Source organism: Thamnophis elegans, chromosome 5 (genome assembly GCF_009769535.1).
Source record: "Thamnophis elegans isolate rThaEle1 chromosome 5, rThaEle1.pri, whole genome shotgun sequence".
NCBI lineage: Eukaryota > Metazoa > Chordata > Lepidosauria > Squamata > Colubridae > Thamnophis > Thamnophis elegans.
The window spans coordinates 1,264,862-1,281,139 of record NC_045545.1 but is presented as its reverse complement, the minus strand read 5'-3'; the positions used below and the strand labels follow the sequence as shown (position 1 = coordinate 1,281,139).

General features: G+C 42.8%; 1 protein-coding gene across 3 annotated transcripts in view; it reads right to left on the bottom strand.

The window, feature by feature from the left end:
- PTPRC (protein tyrosine phosphatase receptor type C) overlaps positions 1-16,278 on the bottom strand; it is an 89,806-nt gene that overhangs the window by 40,070 nt on the left and 33,458 nt on the right. For 2 of the 3 annotated variants that reach the window (XM_032218406.1, XM_032218407.1), the window contains exon 3: positions 6,448-6,492. In XM_032218406.1, the coding sequence (XP_032074297.1) occupies positions 6,448-6,492 (45 nt within the window). Of the gene's footprint in view, positions 1-2,561; positions 2,763-6,447; positions 6,493-16,278 lie in introns of all 3 variants that reach the window. The other variant, XM_032218405.1, reaches the window with a different exon arrangement.

The following is a 16,278-nucleotide window of genomic DNA, read 5'->3' as shown; positions in this document are numbered from 1 at the left end:
CGTTTTTACACTGATTGTGCAACCCATATTAATTGTTGAATTCAGTACACTTTGAATGTAATAATACATTGATTTCAACACTACTGAACCAGTAATTTTCTAACTTCCTAGTACTACGATATCCTATGCTAATTTATAAAACTTTTCCTTAAAAAAATTACCAATCGCACTGATGTTAGGGTTGGACAAGAAATAATATGCCATTTATGTTGTTAAGCTCTTTCAACTATTTTGAAGGGTTTAGACTTTTACTATTCTTTTACTATTTATAATGTTTTTATTTATTTATTCCTATTAAACATCTCAACATTTTCTATGACTCTTGTAACGTCTTTACAAAAAAAAAATACTGATCACTGATCATAATAAATATACTACTGCTAATCTATATCTAATCTATTAATATGCTAATCTAAATATCATAAGGGTTGTGAAACTTTGTGGTATTGTAGCTACTCACTTTAGGTTTTGCAGACAGAAGAAGGACCCAAACCCAGAACATGTTTTCACAGCATGTTTACTCTTCCTGCATCAGTCCAATCAAGTTTTTCATCTCACATAGATATGTACCCACAGTGACACACACAAACACACACACACAAGTTGCTTGAAGCTTCCAGGGGGTTTAATCCACAGATTGAGAGGCCCTGCTTTCCATGGTCATAGCACATAATTTGTCTATCAGACTGTCACAACTTAATCAGGCAGCAGTCTTATACATTTCCCAATGTGATGCTCTCCAGATATAGTGGACCAACTCCCATAATTCCCCCAGCCTGCATTGTTAAAGTATAGATTACTAAGCATCCTGGGAGTTGGAGTCCAGCACATCAGAAGAAGGGTCAGGCTGAAGAAGGTTGCGGTGCATACTTATCTGAGAGTAAGTCTCACTGAAGTCAAAGGGACTTTGCCAAGCCTTCGTAACTACACAATTCGTTGAAACATTGCTCTCTTGCAATTTTGCGAAAAAAGGAAGATGCTACATTATTCAGATGATCAATGTCCTGTGACTTATGCCTCGGCTTGTGGAAGCCCCCCCTCCCCCCAAACAAACAGAAGTTGACCTTCAACATCTTAATTCTATGTTAACATTTGATTTATTTGACAAATTTAGGTACTGTCCATCTCGCTCTGAGTCAGATACATAATGTTGCATATTGGCCCAAGCATCCTAGTATCCATTATGTGGTTATCTTAGTGCAGAGATGTCAAACAGTGTGTCACATTGTCATCATGTGATGTAGCTTGACTTTTCCCCCCTTCGCTAAACCAGGGGTGGGCGTGTCCAGCGTGTGACACATCCGGCCCATGGGCCACAAGTTCAACGCCCCTGTCTTAGCGCATAGTCATAGCCCAGGTGTCCCACTAATTGTTTCACTTATTGCCACACTAAGCAAATGGGGTCAACATTCCTGAATCTCAAAATTTTCAGCAGGAGGAGGAGAAGGTAATTCTGACTATTGCTTGACAGCTAAGGCTAGTTGAAGTCTCCCTAGAGGTTCAGCCTTTGCTGGTGCATAAAAAAAAGTAGACTTAAGTCCAGCTTGTGCCTTGATGAGATGCGTCACTTTTCACACTTTTCCGTGTATTTATCTCTCAGGCACTCTAGAAAGAGCTTCTGCCTCATTTCCTACTTAAAATTTGAAATTTAATAAAATTTGTATGCCGCCCAATCCCGTGGGACTCTGGGTGGCTTACAGAGCAAGATAAAAAAACATTTAAAATTTAAGAATAAAAATACAGTTGTTAAAATTACATATCATCCATTCTGTCTAAGTGGGGCTGGACATTAATCAACAGCCACAGGCCTGCCGTAACAGCCAGGTTTTGGTGGCTTTTCGGAAGGCCGAGAGAGTGGGAAGGGTCTGGATCTCTATGGGTAGATCGTTCCACAGGTCGGCGCAGCTACAGAGAAGGCCCTCCCCCGAGGGGCCGCCAGCCGGCATTGTCCGGCCGACGGCACCCGGAGGAGGCCCAACCTGTGAGATCTTGTTGGTCGTTGGGAGGTATACAACTTATTGTCTAGCTACATGTATAAACAACCTTTGCTAGCCTGATGCCACCCAGATGGGTTGGGAGAATAGTTCCCAGCGTTCTCAGTGTATCAGTCTCTGTCTAGGAGAATTTGGAGAGCTTTGGGTCTAACATAGGAGTGTCAAACTGATGGCCCATGGGCAGGGCACACCCACCCCAGCTGGTCATGTGCAGGCTATGCCCACCCCGGCTCCGCAAATGGGAAAAACATCATGAAAATTACGTGATGGCACAAGTTTGACACCCATGGCCTAACACATCAGAAAGATGCCAGGTTGGGGGAAGCTGACGTAGGGACTGACCATTCCAGGCAGAGAGCAGCAGAACTGTCACCATTACCTGTATTCCTGAATTGTAACTTAGTACAATCCAGCATCCCAATGAAATGCCTCCAGCCCTATGGGGATTCAACTTTGCAACGTAGACACGGAGCTTTCCCATTGCAAACAGACAATATTTACAAGGCATTATGACCCGAAATTCTCAGTTTATCCTAGTTTCCTTATGCCTGAATCGCTAAAGCAAACCTGTGAGAGTGAGGGAAGCAGTTGTAGAAGTAAAAGCCACGCTCTCTTTGCTAAGAGAGGTTTCAGTAAAATTAACGGCCTGAGAAACAGGAGGAGGCACTGTTTCGCTGGTTGGAGAACCAGGCTTTGCTTCGAAGGTGCTTGCAGGTGAGAATGGAGTGGTGCGTGAAGGTGTCAATGAAAAGCCAGGAGTTGTTTTTCCTACGGAGGGCAGATAAGGAAAAAAATTAATTTAAAAAATCCCCCAAATCGATTTGGCTCACTCAGAAATGTATGAAACACAGTACAGGTAGTCCTCAATTTACAATTTAATTTAATTTAATTATCAAAATTTATATCCCGAAGAACTCCGGACGGTTTCCAAAAAAAAGAAGAAAAAGAAAGAGAAAAAAAGAAAAAAAGACAGTTTAAAATCACAAAACCACATGCATTCATTCTAATCGGGGCTGGACCTCAACAATGAGGTCAACAGCCCCAGGCCTGCTGGAACAGCCAGGTTTTTACAGCTTTCCTGAAGGCCATGAGAGTGGGTAAGGTTCCGGATCTCTGGGGGTAGCTGATTCCAAAGAGTCGGAGCAGCCACAGAGAAGGCTCTCCTCCGGGGAGCCGCCAGCCGACACTGTCTGGCTGACGGCATCTGAAGGAGGCCCAATCTGTGGGATCTTACTGGCCGCTGGGAGGTATGTGGCAGTAGGCGGTCTCAAAGGTACGCTGGCCCTAAGCCATGTAGGGCTTTAAAGGTGATAACCAACACCTTGAAGCGCGTTCGGAGACCAATTGGAAGCCAGTGCAGCTCGCGGAGGACAGGTGTAATGTGGGTGTACCTCGCGCGGCCGCATTCTGGACTAGCTGCAGTCTCCGAACGCTTTTCAAGGGTAGCCCCATGTAGAGCGCGTTGCAATAATCCAGCCTTGAGGTGACAAGGGCGTGAGTAACCGTTTGAAGTGCCTCCTGATCCAAATAGGGCCGCAATTGGTGCACCAGGCGAACCTGGGCAAAGGCCCCCCTGGTCACAGCCGACAGAGGATGTTCCAGTTTCAGCTACGAATCCAGGAGGACCCCCAAATTGTGGACCCTCTCTGAGGGGCGTAAATTTTCACCCCCCAGGGTTAAGGATAGACTGTCTAAGCTTCGGGGGCAGCATCCAAAGCCACTCAGTCTATCGGGATTGAGCACAAGCTCATTTAATGGCCATTCAAAGTTACAATGACACTAAATGAAGTGACTTATGGCTGTTTTCCACAGTTATGTTCTTTGCAGCATCCCCAGGATCATGTGATCAAAATTCAGATGCATGTGAATCACTTAACGACTGGGTTACTAACTTAACTACTGCAGTAATTCATTTAACAACGGTGACAAAAAAAAGGTTGTAAAATGGAGGGGGGAAACTCAATAAATATCTCACTTAACAACATAACCTTTGTGCTCCATCGTGGTCATAAATCGAGGACTACCTGTAATGACCTGAGACCATTTCTCAGGCGTTTTATAATTAAACATTGCAAAACACAGGTCTACTCACCCATTCCTCATTTCATTACTCTAATATCACTTCCTTCCTTAAATTTAGCAATTCTGCCTCTGTTAAAGGCAGTTAAACGTTTAAATACAAATTACACTTTAGAAGAACACAACACTGATTTTCTGATAAGGGTTATTGTAGCCGCAATGTGCACTTTTAGCACTTTTAACCCTTCTAATTCTTCAATTATATTGTTATTATTTTTGAAAAAGCGTTCTGGAAGTTGCAACATATTAAATATATTAAATTAAAATAAGACGAGCTTCACTGATCAGAAAGTCATGAAAATCACCCCAAAAGGTAGTAAAAACAATTAGAACATAAGTAACTGAGGTAAATTTTTCAGTACTTGCCGCATGGAAAGAAATTGTTTAAACATATGTCAGAGAGAAAGGACAGCATTCATTTATACTGTTAGCGTATCATTCAGCAACCACATTTCTGAGTGCAGTTTGCAAAACCAGTAAAAGTATAAGATACAAACATAGGGAGGGATTCTACCGGTTCGGTCGAAGATCAGTGCACACTCAGCAAACCAGTTGTTTAACCGGTAAGATCCCACCCCTGAACATAAAGCATAGTCACACATCTCAGTTGCACCTATGCAACTATGCTCAGCAAGTTTGATGAAATCATTTTAAGAAAATCTTTTGCAGGCTGAGATACGCTTCCCACAGCTTGCAAGATATGCACAGATATCAAATGATAAGCTACCACATCCGCCATTGGACAAGGTCTCTGCTGCTGTGCCTTGCCATTATTCTCTCCCTCTCCCCCCAAAAATAATAATAATTGTGAATTATTTTCTCTTCTGTGAGTGGGTCTTCTGGGGCTCACATGCACGCACACCCACACCCACAAATATCTACACTCTTGGGTATAAGTGTATGTGAGTGTACATTTGTGAACACACTTATACACCAAGCCATCCACAGCAAACTAGTTTAAATAGATAAGAACACTTGAGATGAGCTAAGATGGAAAAGTGCATTTCAGAGAAAGAACAGAAAATCTCACCTTGAAGTTGTTTTTTTATAAATCAGAGTGTCAAGCTTGGAAGCATCTTTTACAGTGGGCCTCAAGCCTGCCACATATTCTACTGTGGGAAAGTGAGGGGGGATTGTATGGAGCATGGGAGGGATGTAGTCAAAATAACATTCTTCCTCAGTGAGTCAAGGTCACCTTGCCCCTGCAGCTGGAGTGGCATGACTGGGAGGAATCTTCCTCTGGACAGTGACTGATTGGACCATGTGATGGACACGTGGGTACTGGGGCAGGATCTTGAACTTTCAACTGGAGGGGGAAACCTGGAAGCTTTCAGATTTGGGTTTTCCCAGATGTGCCAACATGGCTTCTTTAATAAATTGGAACTTAGAGGAATACTTAGTTTCGGACTCTTATTTGATTGAGGATGCTATTTGGAACTCTGGCACAGAAATCCCTAGAGGGTGGCATTGTCCATTTTTGCTTTTCTATTTTAGCAATAGCAATAGCAATAGCAGTTAGACTTATATACCGCTTCATAGGGCTTTCAGCCCTCTCTAAGCGGTTTACAGAGTCAGCCTATCGCCCCCACAGTCTGGGTCCTCATTTCACCCACCTCGGAAGGATGGAAGGCTGAGTCAACCTTGAGCCGGTGAGATTAGAACCGCTGAACTGCAGATAACAGTCAGCTGAAGTGGCCTGCAGTACTGCACCCTAACCACTGCGCCACCTCGGCTCTTTGGCAATGGGACAACTGGGCAAATAAACCCATAAGTACTACAACAGAATTAAATTAACACCACCAGAGGAAACGAGGAAAGCCAAACTAAACAAATACTTCCCAAAAATGTGGAGAGACCAATGTAAATGTTAAAACCATTAAAGGTTAGTACCATTTTTTTTTCCTTTTTGCAATCCTGTAATCCCTTGCATCAGAGTGGAGTTGGGGCCACTGAGTGGTGCCAAGTGCTGGCCAGATGCCCTTCCTGATGCCTACATGGAGTTCACAGCAGATACTTTCTCTTTGGGTCCTGATAGAGAAACATCTGCCTCTGCCCAGGATCGAACTCTCAGCCTCCTGATTGTGAGGCAAGCGTCCTAACCTCTAGGCCACCACACTGCTCAAAGGTTAGCACCATTGGATAATGTTACGAAATCAATTATGGATAGAATGCAAATCTCTTCTGTTTTTGGTCACTTTATAGCAACTTGATTTCAAAAGTGCAATAATGCATCTCCATCCCATTGCCCTCATTTCTTAGCAAGGAAGGATGCTTATGAGGAAGTTGCTGATGAATGGCTATTGTGGCATAAGATCATATCCCATGAAAAAACCAAAGATTTCACAAAAACAAATTAAATACACGTACTGCTTACCATTTGTTTCTTTCAGAATAGATGTTTGTGGTGTTGTTGATTGGCCTAAGAAGGAGGAAAAAGGAGACATGAATACATGCATTTATTTATTTTATTTGAAATCTATACACATGAACTAAAGGGTAGTGTTTCCCAGTATTCTGCATTGGCCAATCTTACTATATAAAATGTAATTAATGTGCTTAATCCACATTATTACATGACAATGACATGACATGCAAGATGATATTGTAGCTTCGATACAACAGAGGGAAACCTTCCTTCGAGCTCTTGGAGCGAGACATAGTTGTTAAGATGAGATGCTCTCAGACTAGAGACTCTGTGATTCAATAAGTTAACTCCAACATAAGCAGACCTCAATCTCACATCATACCTTTGTGGGTTTAATGGGAACCAGGTCCAGCTCTGTCCATACACGTTAAAAATACTAACATAGGTTTATCAATTTGAAATAAAGGGCGCCCACCTCATCCAACATAAGCAGTTTATTACTTTCGGATGCCACTTTGTATCCAAGGAATATTTTAACTGATTGAAGTTCCCTCCTCACCTCTTATGTAGTGATATATTTGATTTATAACCTGTTTTTTGTTTTAAAGACGACGGCTAACAAAACTTAAAGTACACAATAAATTGTTAAAATGTAAGTTAAATGGAAGGCTACGCTGCATGAACAGCCTATCAAAAGAGAATCCACACTGGTCCAGGCTCAAGGTTTTGAGATTGTTCACAACTGGATTCACTTGTGGGTTCCTGGGGAAAATATGTCCCTTACTTAGGACTTCTTATCTCAACTTTAGGAAAGTCACTGTCAGTCCTGTCAAGTTTTTAGACATTGTCTTATTGCTTGAATGGAATAAGATGAGATGAGACAGTCACAGGACAGCTTTAAATAATGCCAACACTGTGTTACCTAAAAACAGCATTCTGGAATCTGTAGAGAGTAATGTGTCATTCATAATGACTTCTCCTAGAATTCACAGTAAAAGCCTCTTTGAGCACCTTCCAAATTTCCACACCTCAAGGCGAGAACCTCTTTGAGCAGACCATCAGATTCCAGGTTAGAAAATGGTAATTAAATCAATCCTTTTTAGTTTCTTGAATGTAGGGAAGGAAAAATATGTGAATGTATAGGTGCCCACATAAAACATTCATCTGTTGTATACACAACAGACACACACAAGTTACCTACAGAGACCGATATGCTCATTGTACTATGGATCTTCAACTTCCGACTGGTTACTTAGCAATTGTTTGAAGTTACGACAGACCCCGAAAAATCTACTTATGACCTGGATTCAAAGTTCCAGTATCTTCCCCCCCCCCAGGGGTCACATGACCACATTATGGATGCTCACCAACGGGCCCTCATTTATAGCTATTTGCAGGGCCCTGCAATCTTATGACTGCGATTTATGACATTTTTTTCTGGAAATGGATGTTTAGGAAAAACTGCCCCAAAGGAAACAATGGATTTACTTAACAACCACAGTATTCGCTCAATGACCACTGCAAAAGAGGTCTAGTTATGTGGCTTTACGACCATGATGGCTTAGAACTGATGTCGTAGTTACAGTCTTAAATTGAGCACCACTTGCATCTCATGATTTCCTTCATTAGATCACAATAAAGCATAACTCACAAACCACGGTGACTATATGTTAAACCCCAAACAAATAAACCAAATTATGATTTAATATGAGGGATGAGTCCAGCACAATCAACTACCTACACAGATACCGCCAGATACAGAATAAAGTAGCCACACAGAAAGACAGGGGCAGAGAAGGAATACAGCTGATGCATTTCTGTGTTGTGAATATACCGTATGTCCACATGTGCATATAAGTAAGATTTATATACTATGTGCTGGGATATAAAGTTTATTAATACTTATATACCGTTATTCAGCTGTGAAAGGTACAGTAACTAGAGGACCGTCATTAAGTTATTTTATTTTTTTGCTATCTTTACTCTCCCTTGAGTTTTCTAAAAGCATTTAATAAGAAATCAGTAGATGGCACCATAACATAACAAACTCTAAAAAACTCTGTGACGTAGAAATCAGTTTCACTATAACAAGGTAGCTATGAGCCACCCAGGCAATTGATGAGGAGATCTGCTTTTAAAAGACAAAGATGTAAAACCCCATGGCTGCGATCACATCTAGCTAGTTATTTATATTTTACACAGTCCACCACGGTTTAGGGAAGCTTACATGATTGGATCTTCAACATAAATGTGATATTTGTAAGAAAACATTGCTAACTTTTGGCCTGTTTTTGACAATAAAACTGGTTTACTGATATTAGATCATCTTGGGGCCCATTGTTGTTTTTTTTAAAGGCCATTATTTTAGAAACTACAATTAAGTAGTCACAACAGATTTGGGCTACAAAAAACCAGGTGACCAACAGCAAAAAATTGCCATCTAGTTTTTTCCAGCCCATGTGCCGTCTACCTTCAACAGGGTACTAAACCTTTCTTAGATAGAAGAAGATGGCTGCCAGTAACATGCCTTGAAATGAAGGATCTTTCATGCAAGGGGGTGTCAAACTCAATTTCATGGAGGGCCGCGTCAGGGTTGCGTTTGACCTCAGGTGGGGACATGGACTGGTTGGGCATGGTCAGCTCAATATCACTTGTGTCGGGAGCGCCTGTGGTGGTACGAAAGCTCAGCCAGCGAAAACAGGCATTCCGCCCTCCCAACCTCCGTTTTCACTGGTAGAGGGTTGCAGGAGGCTGTGGCAGCCAAAAACAGGACACCGTTTTTGCTGGCGGAAGCACTGCGGGTCGGTCCTTCGCCGTTTCCAGGGCGGCCACGTGGGCCATATCTAAAAACCGGGGGGGGGGCAGATTCAGCCCCCAGACCTTGAGTTTGACACCCCTGGCTATAAACTCTAGAGGCCAGAAAATAACCTTTCTGCAGTTCACTGCAAATCCTCCAAAAGTGGAAGGAGTTTCAAATAAATTTCAAGGCGTGGGAGAAGGATTGTTACTGATGTATCAATCTGTATGATGGTTGTTGCGTCCTCTCGACGCAGCCGGCAGGCGGGGCCAGAGTCGAAGGCTCCTGATTGGCCCGGGCGCGCCAGCTGGCTGGCGGGAAAATCACTGGCTGCCGATTGGCCAGCCGCCTGACAGCTGTCAAATATAAATAGCTGTCAGGCGGCCCGGGCGCTGTCCGTGTTCTGAACTTGTTCATTGCTGTTGCCTGTTAATAAAGACTTATTTTATTTCACACCTCGTTTGTAAAAATGGTGTGTGCCTGTATGACTGTATGTGCCTACATATCAGACGCCAAGCTTGCATGCAAAATGCTAATGCGCTGATAACAGCCTATCCAAACAGTCCAGCATCATGGATGTTGATTGAACGCAGTTTCCAATAACCAAATCTACTGTAAAATTAGCATCTTGTGCAAGCTTATTGAGAAGTAAACGCTTCTCTGATTATATCCAAATGAGTCTATAAAGTGCAACAGCTATTCCCACCACAGATGTCCAAAGTGAAGTCATACCTAGCTGCCTTTCTAGGCAGGTGAGACAGGAAACATGAGCTAATTCTACTTCGTTGTAAAGCTATATGTTAGTCTGAAAGTGCAATTCTCCCTCCATTTCTTCTATAGTCTGAGAAGCTGAGAAGGGTCTCTCTTGAGCCTCTCATCCTGTCCAGTATCCAGTTGCCAGCTATGCTGTCTCTTACCTGATCACTCCTAGACAGCATTTCCTGGCCCATTCTCCCAAGATCCTTCTCACCTACGATTACAATACCTGAAGGGAAATGGGTGGAAGGTGGAGAGAGCCGGTATGAAGAACTCAGCTAAATATTTCGTTGTTGCATTTTGCTATAAAAGAAGACTGTGATCAAACTGCTAGACTCAAAGGCTAGTCTTGCACAAACCATCAAATGAATGCAGCAACTGGAAAGAAATCATTGGGTGTCGTGTCATGGAATGGCCCAGGGAATTCAAACAGTGTTCTTACTTCAGAGAGAGACAAAAATATGTTGGGCTTGGTCAGGAGAACCTATGAATATTGCAACTGCTTTGCAAATATTGGCTTATATTGGCTGATGTACCAGAGGTGGCATGCAGCGCCCTCTTTTATGGGCACGTGCACCAGATGCTCTTCCTGGTTCCATCATGCACACGAACAATGGTCAACTGCTCTCTTCTGGGTTCCAGTGCATGCATGCATGCTGGCCAGCTGGTCTTACGAAGACCAGCTGGCTGGTGCGCATGCATGCCAGGACAGTTATTCGGCACACATATGCAGGATGGAACCCAGAAGGCCAGCTGCCTGGTGCACATGCGTGCGTCAGAACCCAGAAGGGAGCAGCTAGCTGGTGCACATGCATGCACACATAGTGGGATGGAACCCAGAAGAGCATCTGGCCGCTGTTCATGAGGACCAGCCAGCTGCTTTCTTCCTGGTTCTGGCACTCTGGGGTGCACACACGCTCACTCCAGTTTCAGCATTTGGCGCTGGAAAAGGTTAACCATCACTGGCTTATAACGCACTGTACATTGCTAGCAAGCTCATTCAACCTGCACAGTTCCTCAATTTTGATTTGATTTGATTTTTGATTTTATTGACATTTGTAGGCCGCCCTTTTCCCTGAGGGGACTCAGGGCGGCTCACATAAAATCAGGGAGGGGGAAATGCAGACAATAACAAAGACACATGTAGTAAAAACAATAGGCAACATGCATTCATCATTCGGGAGGGGCAACTATCCTTGTCCCCAGGCCTGACGGGCTAGCCAGTTCTTCAAGGCTGTGCGGAAGGCCTGGACGGTGGCGAGGGTACGAATCTCCACGGGGAGCTCGTTCCAAAGGGTCGGGGCTACTGCTGAGTAGGCCCTCCTCCTTGTGGTTGCCAGCCGACACTGGCTGGCCGATGGAATACGGAGGAGGCCCAATCTGTGTGATCTAATTGGTCGCAGGGAGGTAATTGGCAGAAGGCGGTCTCTCAAGTATCCAGATCCACTACCATGCACTACCTCCTAAGTTAGCTAAGAGGCCTGGAAATTCTTAAAGCCTCTTCTGAGGAGCACCCATCACCACCAGAAGCTGTAAAACAAGGGTGTCAAACACACAGCATCACGGTGGCTTCATGTGGTGTATTGGGACTTTTTTTTTGCCTTCGCTAAACTGGGCGGGGGCGGAGCCAGCACATGACATCCTGCCCGCGGGCTGCGAGTTTGACAACCCTGCTGTAAAAGGAGGGGCATGTGGAGCTGTAACGGGGATATGTTGAACATAAAAACAGCTTTGCTAGATATGTCAGTGTGAGATCAGGTTTTGCTGAGCGGAAACCAGATACAATCTGTTTGTAATGTTTGTTTGTTTGTTTGTAATGTTTATTAACATTTGTAGGCCACCCTTTTCCCTGAGGGGACTCAGGGCGGCTCACATAAAATCAGGGAGGGGAAATACAAACAATGACATAAACACATATAATAAAAGTAATAAGCAACATACATTCATCATTCGGGAGGGGCAACTATCCTTGTCCCCAGGCCTGACGGGCTAGCCAGTTCTTAAGGGCTGTGCGGAAGGCCTGGACGGTGGTGAGGGTACGAATCTCCACGGGGAGCTCGTTCCAAAGGTCGGGGCTACTACTGAGAAGGCCCTCCTCCTTGTAGTTGCCAGCCGGCACTGGCTGGCCGATGGAATACGGAGGAGGCCCAATCTATGAGATCGAATTGGTTGCAGGGAGGTAATTGGCAGAAGGCGGTCTCTCAAGTATCCAGATCCAGATCCAGATCTGAATTCTATGTCAAGCAACAGATCACACACCTGGTCTACAGTGACATGAGTTCAGGCATATTGATCTAAGATGTAAATGCCTTTTTCTGCACTTTCTCCATCCGCAAAACAATCCCATCCTCCCCTCTTCTTGCTCCATTATTTTAACATGGAAATGTTAAATTTTAATATGCAGAACATGGTTAAAAAAGAAGGCAGTCATGAATGTATGATTCAGGCTCTGCCTGTTTTTAATATATCCCTCTATCAGAGCACTAATAGACAGTATCCTCACAGCCTCCATTTTGCCATTTCTTTTTTTACCACATCCTGGAAACCTCTGAAAATGGGAAATAATGACTTTAACCTTGCCACATAGCCATATGTTGGGCCAGAACTTTGATCAAGTAATAGAAGGAGGATGACTTCAACCATTGATGTCTTCTTTCTTTATTATGTCTGATGAGTCTCATTCCTGATAAACTTTGCAGAAATATCTAAACTGGTTTTTAAAAGTCTATCAAATATTTGTTACACGTGTTTATATTTAGGCTCATTCTATTAATAACTTTAAAGGGTTTTGTCTTAATTAAAACCCAAGCTTATCCATACCATTATATACAGTTACAGATAAAGGATGGTGCTGGTTAAGCATATTGCTCCAAGTCAGCAACTGGAGCCCTGCTAAGTTCTTCTGACCTACAGAATTGAAAGCTGAAGCCACTCGTGATTCGGGGTGGAGGACAACCCAGCCGATTTCAGTTTCACCAAGGCTAATTATTTTTTCACCCCAGATTTGGCTCAGCTTGTTTTCAAGAAGCTTTGCCTGCTTGCATCATAAAACGCAAACATGATTTTGTAGGCTTCTGATGCAATTTTACTAATGTGCATCTTTTCTAAGCCATTTAATTAAGCTATAATTAAACCCTTTGCTGTAACGTAAGTATTTTATAGACATTTTTTCTGTAAAAAGAGGTGTTTTGGATCCATTGTTGTATCTTAAGAAATACACTACAAAATCTAGAAAATTCAGACTTGAGCACATCACTCTGCTCCAGTAAAGGAGAAAATTTGGGAAATAAAAAGGAGGCTAATCTGCACTGAAATGAAAATATGGTTAATTTCTAATCCTTGGTTGCAATTCACGGTGAGCTGCAAGTTCCCCATTATCTGATGTCCAGCTAACCAATTTAGAAAAAGTACAGCAAACAGGATACCTGCAGCAAATGAGTCCTTAGTTACACATGTGTGGTTTCTCTATGTGTATTTCTGTTTTTCTTTTTCAGAAGCCTGTAGAAAAGGAAGAGGATGTGCAGCACATTGTGGTTTTAGAACACAAGCTTGTCTAAGTGGCGAAACAGTTTCCATAGCAGCAACAGGCTCAGAGTCCCAGCCCACTCTGAGTGCTAAACCACAACTTCTCCAGTGCAGTTGTCATGTTTCCTGGTTCTCACTCTTTGCTACAACTCGGCATTTCTAATGATGCTCAAAAATGGTGTATAGTTGTACTAAAGGTAGAGCTGCTTTTTCAGAGTGAGATGGGTGATATTATCAGGGAGGGAGGGAGGGAGGGAGGGAGGGAGGGAGGGAGGAAGGAAGGAAGGAAGGAAGGAAGGAAGGAAGGAAGGAAGGAAGGAAGGAAGGAAGGAAGGAAAGAAAGGGAAGACCCCACAGATGAAGCCAAATAAATAAGAGTCAACCACTACATTTTGCCCAGTCCAGACTTGCTCATGAAAATGTCAAAAATAATTGTTCATGGAGGCTGAAGGCCTGGGGTAGGGGGTCTGCAACCATAAACACTCAAAGAGCCATTTGGACCCATTTCCCACAGAAAACACCAGGAGCCAATAATTTAACAAGCGGTGTGACTGGGTGGGTGTGGCCAACTCCACATCACTCACTCTCACCCAGGCACATAACCCCCCTCCCAGTCACGGCACGGCAGGATAGGGCCAGTTTCTTGGGGCAGAGAGCAGGTCATGCACCACTCTGAATGACCAAGGTGTGGCCAGCACCAACAAGGACCGGAAGAAGCACCCATGAGATCCAGCAAGAGATGAGGCACCAGGGAATCAGCCCTGTCCTCTTCTCTCCGCAACTGAGGGATGAAAGGAGGGAGCCACAGCAGAGGGATAAAAGAGCCACATGTGGCTCTGGAGTCACGGGTTGCTGACCCCTGGCCTGGTGGTAAGGAGGGCAGTTCTTCTTCCAGCGAATATCTTGTAATACACGAGAATAAGCATAATTCACTCCAGATAGCTGAATTGAACACCCAGTTATGAGGGCACTGCCACACCCCTGTAGACGTTTTGTATATTATTAAATGGATTGTGTGTGTACAATCCACATAATAATATATTTCTCTTTGTTATGTTCTTATTGTACATTAAATCAATAAAGAATAACTTCAGAGGAGTTCATTTATTGTACTTTCAGCCCGGCATGTTCCCTGATTTAAAGAGGTGCTTTCCAGAGGAACAACTCACCATCAGAGCCAACAGACAACTTCTGCTCATGTTATATATTCTGCTGTGTGTTTTCATTGCACAATCCAATCTTATATATCTAATGTGTGTGGAAAGACTTGCAGCAAGGGAAGCTGATTTCAGGGAAGGAAATCCAGAGCAGAGGCACGAAGGAAGGCTCCTCAACAAGTTATATATTGTAGGATTAGAGATATTTCACTGCAGAAATGCATGACGTATCAGCAATATTTTCATAGTAAGTGTCTGAACACAGAGATACCAAATTACCTGGCTAAGGTACGAAGCCTACCTAGAAGCCGAGTTTGAAAAGTAAAGAACAGAAGAAAGAATGGAGGGAAATGCAGCCGGGAAAGAATGGAGAAAATGAAAATTAAGGGAGGGAAGATGGATTATTTGATTCACATATAAATCATGTTTAATCATATTAAATTTAACTCATATGTCATGATAACTCACATACTGTGGGTTCCCTAAGCCAGTAGGCAAACACAAGCACAATAACCTAGAAGTGTTTCTTCCCTAAATACAGATGACCCTCAACTTACAATAGTGATGGTTCAAATGGCACTGAAAAAAAAAGATTTATAATAAATGATTTATGACAATTTTTCACAATTATGACCATTCCCATGGTTATGTGATTTATGTTCAGATGCTTGACAACTGGTTCATATTTATGACGGTTGCAGTGTCCTGGGGTCATAGGATCAACTTTCGTGACCTTCTGACAAGCAGACTGCAGGGATTAACAAACTTAACAAATGTGGCAAGAAAATGGGGCAAAACTCACTTAAGAAACTTCTCACTTAGCCACATAAATTTGAGGCTCAATTGCGGCCATAAGTCAAGGACTACCCGCACTGTGACAATCAGATATCAAAACAAAATTGGGTGTGTTGAGATGGGGAAGGTGCCCAGAAAGGTATATTTGAAAACCTTGTAAACCTACAGAGCTTAGGCGATGCATTACACAAAATGGGCATAAGGGAGAAATACACATGAAAAAAAAAATAGGAATTTTTGCTTGGCATTTAAAAAAAAATCTAGCTATGTATAAGCACAATAAATCATAAAAATAGTAAATTGAGAAGCTGAAAAAAAATGCTATCAAATAAATATTTCCCTATGAGAAAGAAAGTCCGTGGAATTTTCAACTACAATTTATTTGACTGAATATGCACAGATTAAAGTAATATAGTGCTAGAAGAAAAATCAGTCTGGGTTCACAATGACCTTTTTGTTAGCTTTTCCCGACAGACAGAAATAGGAAGATATTAATCTAAGGCAACGAGTAAACTTTCATTCTATTCTACTTTCAAATGTCATCAATGCATTAACACATAAGTGGCCGATCCCATAACACAAAAAAAATAAGGGAACTTTTCCATCTTTTTGCCGTCCTTTTGCTGTTCCAGAAATCTATAACAAAGATGAAAACCTTGACTCACTACTTGTCTGAAACTGGGGTGGAATTGAAGAAGTGAAATGCACTGAGTAAAACTCAAGACATATTTTTAGATGCCAAACAGAAATGCGGGAAGGACTTAGAAACCTATAATATATATTCACGGTCAGTTTTGCAAATACAAGCCA